The following is a 22,092-nucleotide window of genomic DNA, read 5'->3' as shown; positions in this document are numbered from 1 at the left end:
TTAGCCAAGAAATAGGACTGCGAACAAAGCACAGAAATGTGATCCTAACATTTCCTGTTCCGTATATGACTTTATGCTCAACTTTCTTAAAACTTTTTGTAACTTTATTGTCTTTTAAAACAAATGTTCACATGTCATTGTATAGTATTTACACTACAGAAGAGTTTTACTGCTGTAAGTTCAAAGTTGGAGAAGGCCTGAAATGAAACATTTTTCACTAGCTGTACACATTTCCCTGGCATCAAGGTCCATTTTGTTCAACAGGGCTTCGTTCTGAATAAATAACTATAAGACAGCAATTATAAAAAGTTATATCTTTCTAAACCCCCTTCCGCACAGCAAATATATAATGGGTAGTAGTCATGATAAAAGAACCTGTTTTCCTGTTCACTTGCGTTCCGTGCAGGCAGCAATTGGAGGCCACAGAAATAATCTGAGTTGCTTTCGTGCCTTCGCATGGAGAAGCTTGTGTACCTGCCATACATGTGAAGCTATGCAGGGATGCAGAAACGAACCCCACAGCCATACCAGTTCCCTATGATATGGCCAGCTGCACCTCCGTAGCTATGCAGATGCAAGATGTAAAAAATTTTAAAAAGGAAAAGGGGCCTCCCTGCAATGGCCAAGCAATGGTGAATGGCTTCTCCCTGACCATGGAGGATGGGGTAAAAGAGAGGGAAAGAAAGCGCCTCTTGCCTGGCTGTTTACTTGGGAGTGGCTCAAACCTGGGATTTTATTTCCTTGGGTTGGGGGAAATAAAATGGGGCAGACTCATTTTGGGGGTGGGACCTGTGTCAAGTCCCCCACCCCACACAGGTTATATAGCATCCTATACCCGTGTTTCTTGATCCAGACAGAATGAGCCTAAGTTAATTGAAATCAATCTGTTCAGAAAAATGCAACTCTATTTAGAGTTATACTGTTGATCTTTCAAACAGCAGAGTATACCTAAAATACATCCCTCCCTTCAACTAATTTTCACCCTAGACATCAAATAAGAACAGTTTGCTAGATTTACAACAGAACAGCAAACAGCTCTATTATGCTGAAACAGCATAGCAGGTCACAGTATTATGTATTGACTTTGCATATGCTAAATGTGCATACAACTGGATTCAAGTGACAACACAGTTTCCATGGCTTTTAGCTCTTTATTTCTTCTTTGTATTCAGCATATCTTCATAGTTGACTGGGATTATACCCATACATTCTTCAGTCTTCATCTCCTGATGTTTCAAAACAGAAGACCTGATTACATCAATGTCACGTCCCAAACGCTCCAACACGTCTGAAACAGCTGCTGGTGGGGAAATGAAGTCTATCAAAAAATACCTGAAATGAAAGACAAAAAAAAGGCCTACATCAACAATCATAAAACTGTTTTATACCATACAAATTTAAATTTCCACTTTTCTAATAAGAAAAAAATTGATAAGACTTTAATTATATACATAATTATATACATGATTATATACATAATCATACTCCTTATGATTCTAGTTCTATGCACTACAGTTGCCACATGTTGGTTGCTTGGCCTTTACACCTAATTCACATTCAAATTAGTGCACTAGCTCTCAATAATAAAGAATTTTTTACCTGTACCTCATATTCAAATACATTGTCTATACATTGTACATCTGTACATTGACAAATAAATGTACTATAATTGAGCAGAGCATCTCTGGGTATCTTTTAGTGCTACAGCCAAGGAACTAGCTTTTGCACATACACAAATGGACACCCACTTCTCCTTGATTGGAGAAGAAGGACTAACTGCTGATTTGTTACTAATGCTCTTCAAATGTAACTTCACACATTGTCTCTGCCCAAACACACACATAGGAGATTGGTGAACAGTCCTCCCTGGAGATGCTACTGGGTGCTCTTGAATGCCCGTCCAGTGCATCATGAATAGATCCTGAGGTTGGAATGGCATTCATCCACCCCGGTTGTTGACACTGAGCAAATATACTGTGTACTCACAGACTGAGGTGCCTTGGGTTAGTCAAATATCAAGAGCCACTAAGAGCCACATATTTATCCCAAGACTCTTTTCCATAAGGATATCTTGAGGAACTATGTGACATGCCACTGTATTCAATGTATTCAATGTTAGACAATGTTATTTTCACATAGCAATGAGGCAATGACTGTGTCCAACTGGGGCAGAATATTTTTTCCCACCACAAGGCCAGACCTTTTTACAAGGATAGTACGCTGGGAAAAATAGGGTAGTGGCTAACTAAAATTACAATCAGAAGGAAGAAAATGAACCCTTAAAAATCAGACACTAAAGCTCTCAAAGAAACTCAGAAAGCATTCTCTAAGTTGTTACTTCTCTAAGTAGTCAAATGACAACATTACTAACATTCTACAGTCATTCCACTGACTATCCATCAATTACCTGGCTCAATTTAAGGTATTGACTATCACAATTTAAGATACTGACTTCATGACCTTGGCCTCTCATATCTGCAAAATCGTCTCTCCCTCTATGTTCTGCCATAGCTTCATTCACTGAAACACAGCTTTCTGCAGGTGCCAAACTACAAATGCACAAAATCAACAACTGCCCACACATATGTCTCCTTTACTGTGGTCCCCGTCTTGTGCCATGCCCTGTTACTGAGTAGGTAAAGAAGGCTCCAATTCTTCTAGTTTTCCCAAACTATGCAAAACTGAATTATTCAAAAAGGCTTTTCTGTACAGACTATATGGCTGCATTTTCCAAAAGGCTTCACAAAGTTATCTGGATAAATTTTTGAGAGTGTAGTATGTACTACTGTGCATAGTTTGCTGTAGATTGGACCACGTAATTCTGCATCGTTTAATGTTTCCTGTTAATATGTACACTTTGCTTCAGTTTTATATTTTATACTTCTGGTTGGTTCTACAACTCACAGCTTTATTTCACAGTTTATTGAATGTCTTATCTTGTTGACTGTATTCGCTCACTCTGTATAATCTGCCTTGAGTTCCAGTGAGAGGCAAAGTATGAATAGTGAATAAATAAATATTATAAAATATTCAAGATCTAGAGTTACACAACAGTTGAGACACTTGTCTCGTTAAAACAAACGGCTTTGTCAAGTTACCTTCTTTCACAAAAGGAAATAGTAAGAGTAATACAGAGGGCAGCAGAAACAGTTCAAAAAAGCTGACATCCACTGCTCTTTTCTTTCCATTTTCAAATTAGTAAGCACAGAAGTTACAGTGGAAGACAGACAGTCCCAACTTTAACCGTCATACCATACTATAGATTTCCAACAACCCTGGCAACACTGAAATCCTTATACACTCCTAGAACTGTCTGAAATTCTCAGCATTAGGAAGTGTCTTTAGGCTATCACCCTATTTTGAAAAATGGTGGGCTAGGTGGCCCTACAATTTTGTTCCATTAACAGCACAGCCTTACTCAAACAGAACATGTGTCTTCTGTACACTGCACAGGTCGAGCCACATGCATTGTGTGAGTTCTGGAGGCCACATTTTAAAAACAGTGTGGACAGACTGGAGTTCGTGCAGAGAAGAGCAGAATAAATGATTAGGGGCCTAGAGACGAAGCCGTATGAAGAAAGGCTCATGCATTTGGGAATGTTTAGTCTGGAGAAGAGAAAGTTAAGGGGAGACATGATTGCTGTCTTAAGTATCTGAAAGGCTGCCACTTAGAGGAGAGCAGGGAGCTGTTCCTGCGGGCAGCAGAGGACAGGACTCACAATAATGGTATGAATTATGGGTGGAAAGGTATCTGCTGGACATTAGAAGGAATTCTTTTTACAGTAAAAGTAGTTCAGCAGTGGAATTGGTTGCCTAAGGAAGTGGTGAGCTCCTCATCTCTGGCAGTCTCCAAGCAGCAGTTGGATGAACAATTGTCAGAGATCCTTTAGACTGATCCTGCATTGAGTAGGCTGCGGCCCTCCAGATGTTATGGACTATAGTTCCCATCATCCCATCAAAATGGAAAGAAATGATGATGGAAACTGTAGTCCATAACATCTGGAGGGCCGCAAAGTTGACACCTGTGGAGTAGGGCGTTGAACTAGATGGCTTGTATGGCCCCTTCCAACTCTTTAATTCCTTCATTCTAGAGGAAAGCTCCTTGTGTGGAGGAAGGGTCTACCATTAAAAGAACAGAATGGGGAATTTCTTCCATAAGAATGGATTGAGATGGCAGACCAACTATACATACTAAACTTATAAATATTCATGAACAAATTGCAATTTTCTGTAATGTGAACAAGTCTGAAATCCTCAGATTCATGCTTTTCCTCCAGCAAAGTGTGTACTGAAGACTTTCTAAATCAGGAAGGTCTTCATCTGTAATGATTTAAAATGTTGTGTGTGTGTGTGTTTCTTCAAAATAAGAGGTAAGTTGTAGAAGGAAGGGAGTGAAAGGGGGATGAAAGAGTGAGGTGATTGGTTGTCACTGAAGAGTGACTGGGAAGAGTCTGTGCTAAACTGGGAGAGAGAGTTGGTTTGTGCCAAGCTGAGAGAGAGATTATCTGTGCTAAACTTATAGTGAGAAGGGGGCTCGATGACATTAACAGCCTAGTATTATATAAAGTGTAGAACTGCCCAAAGAAATAGGTAGAAACATTGTGAGTCTAGAAATGGAGTCCAGTCCTGATATGGACTCACAAGATGTAAAGGAATGAGAGAGTGGATTGATGTGAAGTGAAAGTCACTTCGGCAGATTGTTTTATTTATTGTAAATTATTACTTGAAATCTTCAAGCTAAAGAACATATATAAATAAATTTTTGAAGTGTTAAATTTAACCTGGAACCCCACACTAGTAATTTCCTCAGAACCAAATTGTCAAACCCTGTTATCGAAAGTTTCAGCTCTTCCCTCATTCTTGCCATGAGACTATGGCAACGTGGGAACCCCTTCTGCACGGTTACTTTCTCACCCTTTGGTTCAGCCAGCACTTGGCCTAATCTCTGGTTTGGGCCTTGGAGACTTGGAACTGCTTGACAATGCATATAGTGATTTTACCCCACTTGGAAGAATGCTGTAGTGGAATTCAATTCCAGCAAAGCTTGCTCGTATGCGATTCATAGTATCCTGCCAATAAACCGACCGCTGAACCCAAAAGTCTCGTTATTATAGGGGCCGACAGATCCTGACATGTATAGCCCTTCAAAACTGCTTTAAAGCTCAAACACACTACTTTAGGAGAAAATAAAAAAGGGGTCTGGACTTCCTGGTGGCAGTGATATATAGATATGTAAAGAAAGGAATAAATAAACATTATTTTGCACTCATCATATTTATTTACAAAGAAATAAGAGAGTGCTCATCACATCATCTAACTACAATCTACTAACTACAGTCCACGTTAAATAATTATGCCGGGTTTTTTATCCAAAACTAGGTTCTCAAGGGCTCATTCCGCACATGCAGAATAATGCACTTTCAAACTGCTTTCAGTGCTCTTTGAAGCTGTGCGGAATAGCAAAATCTACTTGCAAACAGTTGTGAAAGTGGTTTGAAAACGCATTATTTTGCGTGTGCGGAAGGGGCCAAGGAGGATGAATCCATGGAAGCCGACGCAAAATTCATTTTCATTCATGTTACTAACAAGGTGTGGCTTGTTTGTGATGTGGGACAGCAGTGATAGCCATGGATCACAGGAATCTGAACAACATATGCTAGGATTCTCATGTAAATTCTGAAAAAATAATCAATTATTTCTAATTTAGGAATGTATTCATAATATAATGGTAATGAGTTCCATTGCTTTTTATGGGGAGCTTGCAGTATTTGATCTCAAGTAGGTCTTACAGCAAACTGAGTAACAGACAACTTTTAGAAGAAAATTACAAAAAAAAAGCCCTATGTGCCATTGGGATTGTTACTTTAAGCAGTTCATTCTTGTGTCTGATAATCCAGCCAAAGCATAAAGACACAAAATGCAAGCTGCAAATCTGTGATACCTTTATACTTGTAACACTGCTCCATTGTCTGTTTCACTAAATTCTATATTTAGTTCCCAGGTTGTGTTTTTCCAACAAAAATAGGCCCTGTCTCAAAAAGGTTGGTTTAGAACATCACATCGCCTCTTCCTCACTATGACAGGCAGTGGAAATTTCCGCTGCTGTGCTGCTGATAACTAGCAGCAACATGGGAGACGGGGTGGATGAGCCATTGGAGCAGAGTCTGTGTTGTGCTAGAAATTTTATCTAAAGATATAAAAATGCAGCAGTGGGGACACATAGTTAATTAGCAGCGTGATACCCAAAAGTGAGGCCACAACTCTGATCTGCTTCGGAAAAATCCTCTTTTTCCTATCATAATTATAACCTACATATATTCAACAAGAACCAGAGATATAAACACATAAGAAGGTGCCTTGTCCTGACCATCATTCCATCAGTGTCTATATTGTTTACTCAACTGGCAGCAGCTTTCCAAGGTCTAAGCCAGAGGTTTTTTCACATCAACTACTGCTTGGTCCTTTTAGCTGGAGTTGCCATGGATCCAACACAGGACCCTGAGCTCGCAAAGCAGAGGCTCTTCCACTGAGCCAACAGCCCCTCCCCTGATAACAACAAATTCTGCCCATCCACAGAAAATGTTATTAGAATATCGATGGCTGTATTTCTGTGGAACTCAAGCAGCCATACAATGTACACAGCAGTTTAAGGTTTGCCTTCAGTTAAACCAACCAAATATGAATGGCCATGCATCCTTTACTTCCAGGAGAGCTGCTGTAAAAACTGGTCCCAAGTCTCCAGAAGAAATCTGCAGCATTACCCCAGCAGAAAAAAAGGAAATCAGGAAAATTCCACTGCTTTTTCGAAGCCACCAATTATTTTGGTAATTCTGCTACATTGTAAATTGGACAATTAAAGTATAGGACAACAATATCTTTTCTTGGCAAAACAGTACAACTAAAATATGAAAATATATTTAACAATATTAAGTGTTAAAGATAAAGATTATATATTAATATTGATACATTAATACTTAAGATCAGAAAAGTAGTGGGGATCTGAACATCCAAGGCCATGATTAATTGTTTTAGATTCTAAAAATATATAGTAAACTATTAATTCCTAAAGGGTTGTTTTTTTTAAATCAACACCAGAGAAAGACCTGCATCAAAGCTGGCTTTTTAATCCTAGTAGGAAAGAACTTTCAGTTGATCTTGAGCAACTAAGTGTCCAAAGGAAAACTACTTGGAGTGTGCCACAACATTTTCATGTTTTGTAAAGAGTAAATTTCAGTTTTTCAAGTTCCACTGTGGTTCTGGGACTCCTCCGCAGAAGCCTTATTAAATAAAAAAAGAACATCTTCAGATCATGAGGATGAGAATATAACTAACAGAATCACTTCTTGTTTACTGCCAGGCAAGAGCCAAAGCAGGAGTCCCAGGGGCACTTCTGGTAAACATGAGCATGGAAGAAATCAAGTGAGCTATTTTAACATCTTGAATAGTGCAATCTTACACTTACAGATCTGTCCTATAGCCCATGGAATTCCATGAGAGACAAGTTGGGCAGTGCTCTCAAAGTCTGTATTATCTAAAAAGACCCGATGGGGAATCCCTGGAGCAGGGAAGGGCCAAATTCCAGCACAGGAACAAAGAGACTGGGGACTTGTGTGAGGGAATTGAGAGACTGCACTTGCCTCAGCAAATTAGTTCATAGGACAAGGTTTTCAGTTCCCTTTTATGTATTGGCTGAATTAAGTATTCATACATTTGGCAAAATGACATCACAAATTCACCTTAGAAAGGACTGGGTGTAATTCCAGTTCAATGTGCTAAAGTAAATTTTGTTTTGATTTTATTTAATTTTAAAAAGGAAACTTAAACTCAAAAGAAACAAGCAAGGCCCTTGAAAAGCACAGTTATATCTAGTGGCCAATATCAATTTGTGACCATTTTTAGACTGCAATAACATTATTTGATAGTTTCTGAACAAAAAGTCTATTATGTGAAATAGCACCCAGTGGAAAGTCCTAGTTCCTAGCAGTGGGGGTGCTATGATTCAATCTGCTAGATAACCAACAGACATTGCTTATGATATCACCTATGTCAATAAGTAAACTTTAAACTAATCAAAGACATTGCACAGCTTCAGAGAAAAAGAAAACACAACATTCCTTCTCAAGAACCGGTGACTTTATTTTCACTCAAACAACAGGTACCTGCTTACTTGGTATTGTTCCTTTCTTTAAACAGACAGATGTCCTTGCTAAAACACAGTCTCTTTCAAAGGTTCTAAATAAAATGCCGTGATAAAAACAGAAATAGGGAGGTGCAATATGGGCACATCACTGCAGCATACAGCCAGTGCAATTCGCTTTGGGTCACCACAATACACCGACTCATGTCCAACATATGTCCAAAGTGCTGCTGCTCACCTCTAACCCTTCTCACGCAGGGCACAATCATTGAGAACCAAAGTGTACTAACAACTCATAGAACTCATAGAACTGGGGGAACCAGTGGACATTGTCTACTTGGATTTCCAAAAGGCTTTTGACAAAGTTCCTCACCAGAGACTATTGAGAAAACTCAGCAATCAAGGAATAAGAGGGGAAGTCCTCCTATGGATTAAAAACTGGTTGAGAAACAGGAAGCAAAGACTGGGTGTAAATGGGAAGTTCTCACAATGGAGAGATGTAGGGAGTGGTGTCCCCCAAGGATCCGTTTTGGGACCAGTGCTCTTTAACCTATTCATAAATGACCTGGAAGTAGGGGCGGGTAGCGTGGTGGCTAAGTTTGCAGATGATACCAAATTATGTAGGGTGGTGAGAACCACAAAGGATTGCGAAGAGCTCCAAGCAGACCTTGATAAATTAGGTGAGTGGGCTAAGAAATGGCAAATGCAGTTCAATGTAGCAAAATGCAAAGTGATGCACATAAGGGCAAAAAATCCAAACTTCACATACACGCTACAAGGGTCAGTGATATCAGTCACAGACCAGGAAAGGGATTTGGGCGTCTTAGTTGATAGTTCCATGGGAATGTCAACTCAATGCATGGCAGCTGTGAAAAAGGCAAACTCTATGCTGGGGATCATTAGGAAAGGAATTGAGAATAAAACTGCAAAGATTGTCATGCCCTTATATAAAGCAGTGGTGCGACCGCACTTGGAGTACTGTGTCCAGTTCTGGTCGCCGCATCTCAAAAAGGATATTGAGGAGACAGAAAAAGTGCAGAGAAGGGCAACAAGGATGATTGAGGGACTGGAGCACCTTCCCTATGAGGAGAGGCTGCAGTGTTTGGGACTCTTTAGTTTGGAGAGGAGATGGCTAAGGGGGGATATGATTGAAGTCTATAAAATTATGCATGGGGTAGAAAATGTTGACAGAGAGAAATTTTTCTCTCTTTCTCACAATACGAGAACCAGGGGGCATTCATTGAAAATGCTGGGGGGAAGAATTAGGACTAATAAAAGGAAACACTTCTTCACACAATGTGTGATTGGTGTTTGGAATATGCTAACACAGGAGGTGGTGATGGCCACTAACCTGGATAGCTTTAAAAGGGGCTTGGACAGATTTATGGAGGAGAAGTCGATTTATGGCTACCAATCTTGATCCTCTTTGATCTGAGATTGCAAATGCCTTAACAGACCAGGTGATTGGGAGCAACAGCCGCAGAAGGCCATTGCTTTCACATCCTGCATGTGAGCTCCCAAAGGCACCTGGTGGGCCACTGCGAGTAGCAGAGAGCTGGACTAGATGGACTCTGGTCTGATCCGGCTGGCTCGTTCTTATGTTCTTAACTCCAGCACATAATCAGTGGAAATTGAGAGCATTTTATGTTTGCTGAACTGTACCATCAGCCTCTCTGAAACTCTAAATTTGAATAGTATAATGCCTGAAACAACACTCTGGATTACTTTGTTAATCACAATAACAGTTTTATAGGAAGAACAGTAGTAGTAAATACATGTTTTCATGTACCTTCTGACATAGTACAAGCTGTCATGGCTTGGCTGCCAGTAACAGGGCAGTGGTATAACCAAGTAGTATGCTCTCTGAACTCATGTGCATAAAAAATAGAAGTGTGCATGATTGTTATAGGTGGCAAACTGCAAACAATTTCTCATGGGGTTTTTTTCTGAATCGGATAACTTCCTATTTAGAATATTTGCATACGCACACAAGTTCCTCTTTTTCCGCCAGTGTTCTTGATTAGAAACTAAGCAATGCTGGAGATTTTCTTTAGCAATCTACATAAAGTCGATACCTAAATTTCTTTTAACAAAAACATTCCAAAGATCTGAACCAATTTTAAGTTGCCAATTTAAAGACTCATTTCTGCAGTTTATATGACAGTATGTTCTGACATATCTGCTAGTGAAAAAAAGATTAACTGCAAAGACTATCCATCCAGTTATACACATTTTTATGTTACAATGCTAGAAAAATATGAGACTCTATGCAATGTTAGTTGCCTAGCAACATTACAATACTTGCTGAATGGCAGTTTCCTTTCCAAAGGTATTTTGAAGGCGTTTAACAGCAACCAAACCTAATGATAACCAAACTAAAGGAAATTTCGCAGTCCATTCTCACAAATCTAAGGTATCTTGATTTTCAACGTTAACAGGGAGGTACCTTTTGATTTGTTGAAAATAGTTTACCTCAAATGCATCTTGTATAGCAGCTATAACATTTTATTCTTTTGTTTTTCATCAGACAGTGTCACCTTTACTAAAGAAGAGAACAAAACTTCATCCTGCCTCCCTGAGCAAGAACATTCAGATGTTCCCCGCCTCCAGTAAAACACTAAAACAGGCCACAAACACACTATTCTAAACAGGATAAGCTAATATTTCTAATCATCATCATCTGCCCAAAATAACTGGCTCCTGTGCAAAGCAGATACTCTTCTGAACAAATTACCCAGGCAAATGTGAAATATAATTGAATTTCTGCATTTGTAATATTGGTAAAAACCAAACAAACCAAGACTCTAGTTTTAAAACTAGCACATGAATCTGAACAATATAACTGTCTTCCCAGCTCCTAGGGTACCTATTTTTGCTATAATTGAAACACTTGATTCATAGAGACAACAAATAGAGGGAAAGGGGCACTCCCATCAGCAAGCCGGGCTCCCAGCCGCAGCTGCGTGCGAGGTTCCCCAGTGGCTTGGGGAAGCTCAAAAAGTCTCCTTGCTGACAAGGAGCCTCTATGGGCCCAAATGGACTTACACTGCCCAAAAGGCCAGCTTCAGTCGGACACATAGTCTGCCGGCAAAATGCCAGCAAAGGTCGGAAGGGTCCTGGCAATGCCCCCTGCCTCCACAATTTTGGCACCACCACCAGGGGCTTTGGGATGCTGCTGTGACAGTCAGTATATTACAGCACCAGGGAGGCAGTGACACCCACACACCAGTGGAATTGCCATTCTACCGGGTAAGTGCCCCAGGAAGGGCAAATCTGCCAGCATGATAGAACCCCACTCATAAAGACAGATCCCCCACACACTTTGAATGAGGGTCTATGTTTCTTATACTAGCTTCTTAATATCATTATTTTATTAATAAATATTTTCACTGAGAGGAAAACCACCTGTTCAGCTCTGACTGACAACTTGCTTGTCTTTGGGAGCCTCTACTGAGACAAGCTTTGGGAGCCACTACTGAGACAACATGAAGGTCCCAGGTGCCAGCACTGCTCTTTTGAACATTCAAAGCTCACTTCTTTGTGCGGTGCCCTGAAGCATTTGTTTCTTAACAAAACAGCACCGGGGGGGGGGGGGGGGGACCTAGATTAGAGACATATGTAATTCATACCCTCCTCTTGTGTGGCGTTGATTATGTTTTGAGATTTTATATGGCAGGGTCCTCTCTCCCAGGTTTTCCAAATTCCTCACCACGGCTCCTCTCTCCATCAAAGCTTCCACTGTGCGCTTCAGTGTTGCTGCTACCTCAGGCTTAAAACAAAAGAAAGAAGACACAAATGTGTTTTGTGATACAATTAATGGCAATTAGCAGCATATACTTACCTGGCAAGTTAAGTAAAGTGTTTGAAGAAATGGGAAATGAAGCCCAGTGGGAAAGAAATCCTGAATATTTCTTTGCCCTCCTATTACTGCTACCATCAGACTACCAAAGCTATTGTTATTGTCAGTTGTTGTCAGCATTGTCAGTTATTGCCAGTTATCAGTAAATAACAAGATCACTTATTAAAAAAACCTTTAGAAGCTACAACTCATGTTTGTAATTCATCTCTCTTCCAGATACATATTCCTGACAGACTGTTATTCTTTTTCTAGGAATTAACAGCTATATAGGGTGCCAAGCTGTAGTGTACTGGATGCTATAATTACATCTTTAATCCCATTAATTACTTCCATAGTTCACTGCTGCAAACATATAGGCAATGGGCCCAGTACACTCAATGTATCTATTAATCCACGTAAAAAGTCTAATGTTACTGCTATTCAGTAACACAGCATTGGAAGAGAGGGGGAATACAAGTTTGAGATGCAACCTGGTGATTTTTAATGCTTCACCCATGTGATTACTATGCAGTCAAAATAACTAATACTATCATACATAGGTTGATAATAATTTAGTCTCCAAAGATCATTGAACAAATGTAACTTAACATGTAGATATATTTTAGATGGAAATATGGAAAGCAAACTCATTAATAGAATGCAACAAAAAAGTAATCCACAGATAAAGAAGCCCTTTGGGGAAGGGAGGTGTAAAAATCTAATATCTAAATAAAATGTAAAGAAATACCTATTCTCAGTGCAAGAACTCTATTGAGCATACCAATTCAGGGGGATAGGAAAATTTTAAAAAATAATGCCACAAAGTTGTGACGAGTTCAGATGACAGCATCAGAGTGATCTAGAATAACTATATAATCTAATGTGTTTGCAGTTCAAAGCTTTGCACTTCTTAGTGTTCATTTCCTATTTAAAGTCAGACTGTTTCCACACATGGTACTTTCTGCAAGTCCAATCCTTTAAATTTTCAGTTTGCCCAGACTAGTCCCGCCTGCTTTTGTTGCAATTTTGGGGAAAGTGGAGAGATTCCCCAGTTCTTCTGTATGAGCTGTTTCTCCAATTCTTCTGTATGAGCTGTTTGAACAATTTTTTTTTTTTTTGGGGGGGGGGGAGGTTCAATTTCTACTCACTTGATTTTTAGTGTGGAGTTCCTTAATACGCTGTTAGTTTGTTCTGCCCATTTCTGAGCATTACTCCAACAATACACTGAACTCAGTCCCTCCTCCCACAGTCCTATAGCACCTATAGTCCTTGTTTAACAAGCCCGGACCTCCCTATCCCCTGTATCCACACTCCCTCCCCCCTTTCGTCCTCCAAATTTCCTGTTAATGATAAGCTAAAATTCCTGGTTGAATTAAGCGCACGCGCACACACACACACACACACACCCCATACAGTAGCGTTATTTTGTTGATGGTCTGTTGGCATCAAACCTCTCATAAAGAGCACATCTACATATTCTGTGAAAAAATAGATTTTGGATTGTTCCAAGTTTGGTCTTTTTCAAGAAGTTGGATGTTTTGAAATCGCCCAAGTTTGTGGTTGGAGAGTAGTGCTTGGCTGACCCTCCCTCATGTGTCTGAAGAAATGTTACTTTTTCATTATCTGTATATGTGCTTCTTCCCTGGCAGACTACCTGGGAAAACTATGGCCCAGTTATGCCCTGACAGCTGATAGGATAGACCCCGTATCCCTTTTCCCACACTATTTCCTTTCCCCCTTCCTAGCAACCTAAGTATCCTTACCTTTCCCTGTTTCTCTCCTTCCCACCCAGTAACAAATCTATTCGATCTATCTCTTCCCCATTTTCAATGATATTACTTTTTCCCTTAATTCATACCTCACCTCTCCTGCACAACTGGTCCAAGGTCAAGGGCTTCCAGAGCAGAGCAGGGATTTGAATCTGGGTCTCTCATCTGAAACTCTATTCACAACATAACATTGGCTTTTGTGGGGAGGCTGCCCCCCCTCCTCTACCTTTCACTGACAGAAATGAAGGTGAGCAATACTGTTGTAGTTGCCCAGCAATTTCCACAACGGCCACTGAAATAGCATTTATTTCTAAAAGCCATAGCACACAGACACAGAGAGATTGATTGATTGATTGATTGATTGATTGATTGATTGATTGATTGATTTCTGGAAACTTGCAGCTTTTTTCAGGTTTGTAGAAACAATACTTTTGTCTATTGCTCCTGTCTTCAGATCCAAGTTTTCAAAGATTTGGCCATATTGAGAATTATATTGACATTGTTGGAGGCAATGCCTATTTCTGCAGTTTTGTCACTGTGTCCTTCTCAACTAGCCTGCTCATGGCATAACTGGGAATTCCTTTTCCCTGCTGCATCTGTCACCATACCAACAACTTAAAGAGAATTTTGCCCAATTGTATGCTCATTAGCAATGGTTTTCAACTTGGCCCCCATCTTCCCAATGTTTGTGTCTATTAAAATTGTACTTATGCAAAAGTTCACACTTCAGTTTCTTTGGGAGAACAAATCAAAGAGAATTCACTCTCTAACCTAATTCATCTGCCACGCTTCATCCACTCTTCATGCAGAGAGGATCTTCTACCATCACATTTATTAGCTGCCAAAATACTCCATCACTCAACCATTACCAGCTTGCTCTATATTTGCCTATATATTGATTATATTTTCTGCCTCCATTCACCCTCCTTTTCTCAAACACTGCCAGGGAAAACAACTGCCACTTTATTGAGCAAGCTAAAATGAAGAGGAAGTTATAAAAAGCTAGAGTTGTGCAGCAACTGTGTTCATGAGAGCATTTCTTTCCTACTATTCCATCTTGCAGATAGGTAAAGTCTTCTGCCAGGTATCCTTTGGATCTCTGTGGCATAGCATCTGTGATTTTGTGATGTAGACACTCTTAGCTATCAGCAAATTGTTGCACAAGAGTGTTTTGGAGGGCGGTTTAGTGCTTCACTGATGTATGGTTTGTTAGCTCCAGTGCAGTGTTTTATTTATTGTAGACCTGTTGTGACATTCATTCCACTTTTTAATGAGCAACTTAAGGTTACACAGAGGGAGAAAACCAGGAACGAAATGGTTTAAAAGGATAGTGCGTCTGCCAAAAGCTGCTACTGCCTGGAACAAGTGTGGGGGCAACGGCAGAACCTTCTCTGCAAAAAACGTGAGACAGATCAAAGTGATTCTCAAGCCTCAACTACACAGTTAACAAAGCAGGAAGAAACCCCGTTTCACATTTGTGCAGATTGGTAACTGGCAATGTGTACATGTTCCCTTATGAAGAGCCTGAAGTATGAAACATCCCCAAAGTTACGTTTATCTGAAGCATACAACATGAGTTATGTTGTCACTGAAACTTCCACAATCAAAAGGTACTAGAAAAGACATAAAGGTAGGCCCCTTGTATATTCAACTTTACTGACACTGTATTTCTAAAATAGTTTCAAAACTACATGTACATGGTTTTTGTACTTTTATTGAAACTTTGTACATAAACATACAGTAACTTCAACAGGACAAAATGTTCAAACATAATGTAAACTGCAAGAAACACAGTTTTAATTATTCAAATACTCTAATAAGAGTTTTATCTTGAAGACTAATGAAGAAGGCAAACAATATACATATAGTATACAGAGGGCTAGGAATGAGAACTGAGTTTTTCCATCAGAATTTACTTCAAAGCCATTTATAGCAATATTCAATCACTGCATTAAACTATTCTTTCTGTGACAATTTTGTAGTTGAATAGTAGTTCATGTGATTAAGATATTACTTCACGTTTCTAGATCTACATTCCTAATAAGTTTCAAATATATCTTCTCCAATCATGGACATTTTTTTAAGTGACCAAAAACTAGATAAAAATTATTTTCAGAGTTTGAGCAGAATTGAGAAATGTTTTACATGCTGCAAAATATCATTCAGTTTTGGTCAGTAGTATGTTTTCTCTGTTTAATGTCTCTTTTGAAAAACAAAAAAGAGCAGGTCATTTAATTGTCTTTTATATAAAAGCCACAGAAGCACAAGAACAAAAGGAAAAATACTTCATATATCTAAAAACTTGAATAATACTTATATCAAAAGGTACAAGGTAAAAAGCAGAATCATGTTGACACTGCACTTAAAAATAAGATAAAACACAAGGATTTCTCTAGCAATATTAGAAAAGAATCTGCTTTCTTCTTGAAGAAGACTACTAACATTTTTGCACAGCAACTATTTTTATTTTGTCCTCATTTAAAAGCATGACACTCAGTACTGTCATACGTCTTCACCATCTTTACTCAGTGTCTGACTTTGCTCAGTGAAGCTGATAGATGTCATGGAAAAAGTGTCACCAGGTGTCACTACATAACATATTTAGATTTGATACCATCAGAACAAAAATAAAATATTGGTTTTAAACCAAACATCCAAAAATTTTTTTAAAAAAACCTTTTCTGTTGAGGGAGGGGGACAGCTGTTATGCCAAGTGATTTCTCACAGTAAAAGTAAAAAAAAAATCCTAATTATAACTACTTGTCTTCTAGAACTACTCTTTACCCTATAGTACACTGAAAAATATTAAGTGATACATAAGCCATTTCTCTTAGAACATTTTACACACCTTTGATTCAGAACATCACATTTAACAGTATTAGTATTTTTGAAACATACTTTTAAGGGCACAGAACATACAGTATACTGAATAAACAATGAACTGTTGCATTTTAAATAGATAGGCATGTTTTAAGATTTTCCTTTTCAAAACTAGACTTGTGAAGTCAATATTTCCAACTTCTTGTATGTATACATTAAGAAACATTACAACATACCATGCCAACAGGATGCCAACGAATCATAATTTAAAGACTAAACCTATATATCTGTAAGACTTAAAAAGCCAAACTTGTAAGGACTTTCATCAATGATAGTGGATAGCCCATCCTCCCATCCCTTTCATTTTTGGGGAAAGAAATTTATGCTAGCCCGATGAGCAGAGACAAAAAAGTACCATTCTTTATTTTCTGCAATGAATATAAAAGGAGAAAGGAGAAGAAAATGAGAAAACACACACATGTTGCCTTTCTTCACTTTTGGATAGGACAGCAGTAAAAGTAAAATCAAAACAAACAAATTTTTAAAAGACAAATTTTGGTAAGGAAGGAATTTTTTTTCAAATTCCCTGATACAGAGAACTATATCTTCCCTGACTACAGTGCAAAAAAAAAAAAAGCCCTCATACTTTACAAAATAAAGCTATTATCTTGTCCATTTAAATATACAAATGATTTTTAAAAGATACATCATTTTAAAATAAACTATGAATGTCTGAATAGTCTTGGTCAAATGTCATGGTGATGCACAAGGTAATAAATTACCACAGAAGTCCAGAACGAACTCCTATACAACTTAAAAGTCCATTATTTGAATTCTCACTTGGTCCTGAATCTAGGCTATCGCCACTGATAGAGGGAATGATCTTTGGTCCTATGAACCAGTAACAGTTCATTGGAAATAGTCCTTTTGCAGTATGCCTCTTACAGAAGAAAGAATTTTAATAAATATTACTATCATGGATCTCATCTGTCTACAATGAAAATCACAAGACAAAGAAGCATATTTATGGAATGTATCAAACCTATTTCTAGAACAGTTTAAAAGACAATAAATGTTAGAAAGTGCCATGAACTGGATGCCCCAGGCTTGCCCAATGCCACCAGATATTGGAAGCAAGGTCAGCTCTGGTTAGAACTTGGATTAGAGACCACCAAGGAGGTCCAAGGGCAGGCAATGGCAAACCATCCCTGAATGTCTCTTGCCCCGAAAACTCTTTGGGGTCTCCATAAGTTGGCTACAACTTGACAGCAACTGTTGTAAATTCTGCTCGATAGCAAGGATTATGAAATGGAGCAGAACATTTTACAGCTTATAAATTTATGAATGTTTAATATTAAAATAGATTCCACTTAGCAAAACTGACAATAAATAGGGTCCCACTAGCAAAGTTATATAAACTTCTATGGTTAGGAAAGAAAACAATTATGATGCACTGAATCATTTATTGTAATGGTATCAGTACTACTTGGAGTAATTACATATCTGAGGGCTATACACACAGAAAATTGGAGGAACATCTCTGAAGAATAAACATATTTGCTATTGATTATTCTACATAGCCAAATCTCCTTTGAAAGCAAAACAAATAGTCACTACCAAGGAACAGGCATGAATATGTAGCTGAAGCTAACCTGCTGTGTCAACAGGTTTTAGTCTTAAAGACTAGAAAAGACACAACAAAGTATCTAGAAAAATAGAAATGCTCTCTCATGTCATAGGTAGAAATGCAAAGAATCAGCAAAGTATTTTCATCACAGATGAGATGCACTAACCTAACAAGGTTATATTTTGCTACTAAAAGGCACTGCAACAAGCTACCACACACTTACTTTCTTTAAGGAAAAAGCATAATCACAATGTATTCTCAAACAAATATTCAGTAGACAAAGTAAAGAAATGTTAAAACGGAAGGCATATGAGAAGCCCAATTAAATATGGTTAATTGCAGGACTGAATCGGAGAATACACCACAAGTTACACTTCATATACTTCTTTCTGTTAAACAAATCAGTAGCAGAAAATATGGTTGCTAGGTCCCATCCTACAGACTATGCTCATAACTCAGCAGCAACACACAATGGCATGTACTAACTGTTGCTCTCCCCCCACCATTCCAGAAACAGACTATCCTTTCCCATATTTTCCACAACCACTGCAGTAATCAGAACTACAACTGTTCCTTGGGGTGCCACTGATGCATTCTCTAACTACCTCTGACAAGTTAAATTATAGGCAGAAATTCTGGGTTGGAATTCATGATCAGAAGCCAGGGGAGGTAAACATATCCCAAGAAAGCCAATAGAAGCTGCCTTATAGGACAGGTAATGTTGTAGGCCACACAAGCCAAGTATAGATGATTGTGGAAAGCAAATTTTTGAAGACACACATGTGACAATTTAGCAGGTAATTTTCTTGGTCAAGTTCTGTGTTGCTGCCTGAACTGTCAAAATGACCACCATTAAAGAGTAAATTCAAAGTATTGTCACTTGAGCTATGGCACTATTGTGTGAAGAATCAACATGAAACCAAACCAAAATAAATTATGCCATACATTTGCAATACTGCATAAGTATTAATATAGCTGGGATTAGGATAGAGGGAGTATTGGACATTGCTATTTTACTGTGGCAGTAAGGCCTGAAACATGGCTTAGTTTATACAAGGCATCTAGGGGAAGAGCAAAGGGTGGGAACCATACAAAAGATCCCTGAGCTAACCCAACTGCACAGCAACACTTTCCTATTCAGTTATGCTTCTCCAAGCTAGAAGATCCCATTCAGTCCCTTTGGCTCTGGAAGGCTACTGGTTTAAGAAGGAGCTTGGCTGAGTATATCAAGGAATCTCTTAGTTTGTCATGAAATCTCTCCAATGTGTTTACAGGACATCATGCTTTTCACATTGCATCACCCAAAAAGGCTAAAACCAAGAATTATGTATTTGTAACTTTTATCAGATTCTAGAACAATAGAATTAACAACAAGTGTTACCTTACTTAGCAAGGGATTCTGCTGATGCCCGGTGATTTCTCTCATAGTAACATAGTAAAGAATGGCAACTACCAATAATGCTTTCCCAGTTTGACCTTTACTTATTCTACACAGTCATAAGCTACTGCAAGAGCCCTGCTCTGGGTTGAGCATTTGTGGGTATAATAAACAACAAAAAAAACCTTGTGCTAGGTTCTGCACTTGTAATGTTCATCTCTAAAGATTAAAAAAATCATTACATGGCCAATAATGTGCAGAAATCAATATAACGGAGTCGTATTAAAATATTTTATATGACTACCGTAGTTCTGTGAAGGGTTGCTAAGTTATTTTCCCTTGGTATCTGTACTGCAGAGCAACTGACTATTTATTGATAGTGTACAAATTCAAATATGAGACGCCCCATATCTAAAAGTATATTTTGTTTCAATAACATTTATGAAGAGAATGGAAAAGTTAACCTTCCCTCTCCATCTCCCTTCCCCCATCCCCTACATTTTTTCCTGCATAACTTTGAAAGCCTCTTTGTGTAAATTTATCCTACTATAAAAAGACCAGTCATGTTCCTAATGACTCACTCCTTATAGCAAAGGACTCTGGGAGATGTAGTACAGAAGGCGCCATTTCCCAAGCAAAGAGAGGCTTTGCTTTAGCTACCAGTCCTCACAGAAACGCAACTTCCACATGCGAAGCCTCGGCCACATTCACATTCCCTTCCAAAAGCTTCCCGTCATTCTCCTCAGCTGTGGAAAGCACTTAGGGCCAGGCCTGCTCAGAGTGGCCATTCAGAGCTGTCATTCTGGTACCCACAGCTTGAAAGGTACCATTAGAAGCAGCATCTACCAAGTCTCTCCCCCCCACACACACACACGGGGAAGAGGTAGGACTAAGCTTTGCAATTTGGTATGCCCGAATTGCAAAAAAAAGAGCCAAATCGCAGTGAGATTCTGCTTTTTTAGCTTGTATTCGGGCCAAATACAAGCTGCCCAAATACAAGGTGATCCAAATACTTCTGAATGCAGGATGCATTCAGGGCTCCCTTGGACTCCCTTTAAACAAAGTTTCCCTAGCATCTATTTCAAATTAGAGAATCCGCCCAATATTTACCTTACATTGCTGTCTGTGTTGAGGGCTCTCTAGTGTAATGGGGGGGAGCAGCCTGAAGCCCAGCAGCAGCAATGGTACTGATTGAGCTGGCTCCCTCAGACTCTCTGTTGTTTTGTAAATTTGTTACCAGGACAACGAATTGGAGAGAGCTGGGTGTGACTCAGCCAATGATTGATTGCCAATGCATTTCTACGGAGGCCCAGCTACCTAGCCTCTGCAGAGTTGCATCTTGAGGGACAGGGCACAGGAGGAGCGAAAAGTTTAATCTGGCCAATGAAGTGTAAGTATAACTGCTCAACATTGCTCCTTGGCCAATCAGGGAGGGGATTTATTCCCTGGGATATTCAAATCCTGAGTCCTAATTGAATTTTGGTTGCCTGGCTGGCTGGCCCAAAAGTATAGATTGCAGTACCGGTTCCTACCCAGCCCATTCTGTGCCAGAGACTACAGAGAGGTAGAACGATAGTTCAAGAGCCTTGAACTTGTCCTCCCTCTATCTGGTAACTGGTCAGAGCCTGCCTTTGTGGGACACACCAGCCCTGCAGAGACAACCTGCCTGGAGAGAAGATACTGAACAGTTTGATTTTAATTTAATTAACCAAGTTTTACTGTTAAAAAACATCTGATTTTACTAACAGTTAAAAGTTTATTGTATTGGCTAAGGCTTTCACGGTTGGATTCAACTGTTTGTTGTGGGTTTTCCAGGCTGTGTGGCTGTGGTCTGGAAGCTACTTCCCCTCTTTTAAAAAGTTTCACCTTCCATGTCCATGTCAGAGTGGTTGGAGGCTAACCTCAGATAGGTATAACAATAGGTCACCAGGTAGTTGTTCAAACAAACCTAAGGTGCAACCTGTGAGGATATAACGGTGTGTAAGCCTGCCAAGAGAGGAGGATCAAGGTGCGGTCCACATGGTAAAAACCCCTCCCTCTTACCTTCTGAGGCCTCCCTTCCAAAAAACATGTTGGATGCAACTGCAACAAAACTTTGAAGGGTGATAGCAGCAGGTTAACTTACATTTACTCTTGTTACTGTGTCTGGCTTGCTGAATATTGCTGTAGTGTAGTGCTGTGGATGGTTTGGTAGGAGTCAGGGCTGGCAAACATGCCTCCTGGCTTGATCTGGTACAGCTGGGCCACTGGATAGTGTCTGGACTGTTAAAGGTTGCTGTAGTGTAGTGCCATGGATGGTGTGGTAGGAGTCAGGGGGATTTCTGGGGGTGTCTAGAAGGTGCACATTTTTTAAGGTAGAGGCACCGAACTTTCAGGGTGACTTCAGAAGTCCCTCCTGGCAAGAACACCCATGTTTGGTGAACTTTGCTTCAGGAGGTTCAATTTTATGGACCCCCAAAAGGGTAGGGCCCATCTCCCCTGCCAGTTTACAGCCCTTTGTGTACGTAGGTAGGATAGGGAGAA

At 39.4% G+C, this 22,092-nt stretch overlaps 1 protein-coding gene across 1 annotated transcript in view; it reads right to left on the bottom strand.

The window, feature by feature from the left end:
- Window positions 1-1,137: 1,137 nt before the first annotated feature.
- MRPS6 (mitochondrial ribosomal protein S6) overlaps window positions 1,138-22,092 on the bottom strand; it is a 90,760-nt gene continuing 69,805 nt past the window's right edge. The window contains exons 4-5 of the mRNA XM_048494073.1: window positions 11,767-11,906; window positions 1,138-1,332 (exon numbers count right to left, since the gene is read on the bottom strand). Coding sequence (XP_048350030.1) covers window positions 1,152-1,332; window positions 11,767-11,906 — 321 coding nt within the window. The 3' untranslated portion in view covers window positions 1,138-1,151. The remainder of the gene's footprint in view (window positions 1,333-11,766; window positions 11,907-22,092) is intronic.

Source organism: Sphaerodactylus townsendi, linkage group LG04 (assembly GCF_021028975.2).
Source record: "Sphaerodactylus townsendi isolate TG3544 linkage group LG04, MPM_Stown_v2.3, whole genome shotgun sequence".
NCBI lineage: Eukaryota > Metazoa > Chordata > Lepidosauria > Squamata > Sphaerodactylidae > Sphaerodactylus > Sphaerodactylus townsendi.
This window is presented reverse-complemented; position numbering and strand designations above follow the sequence as displayed.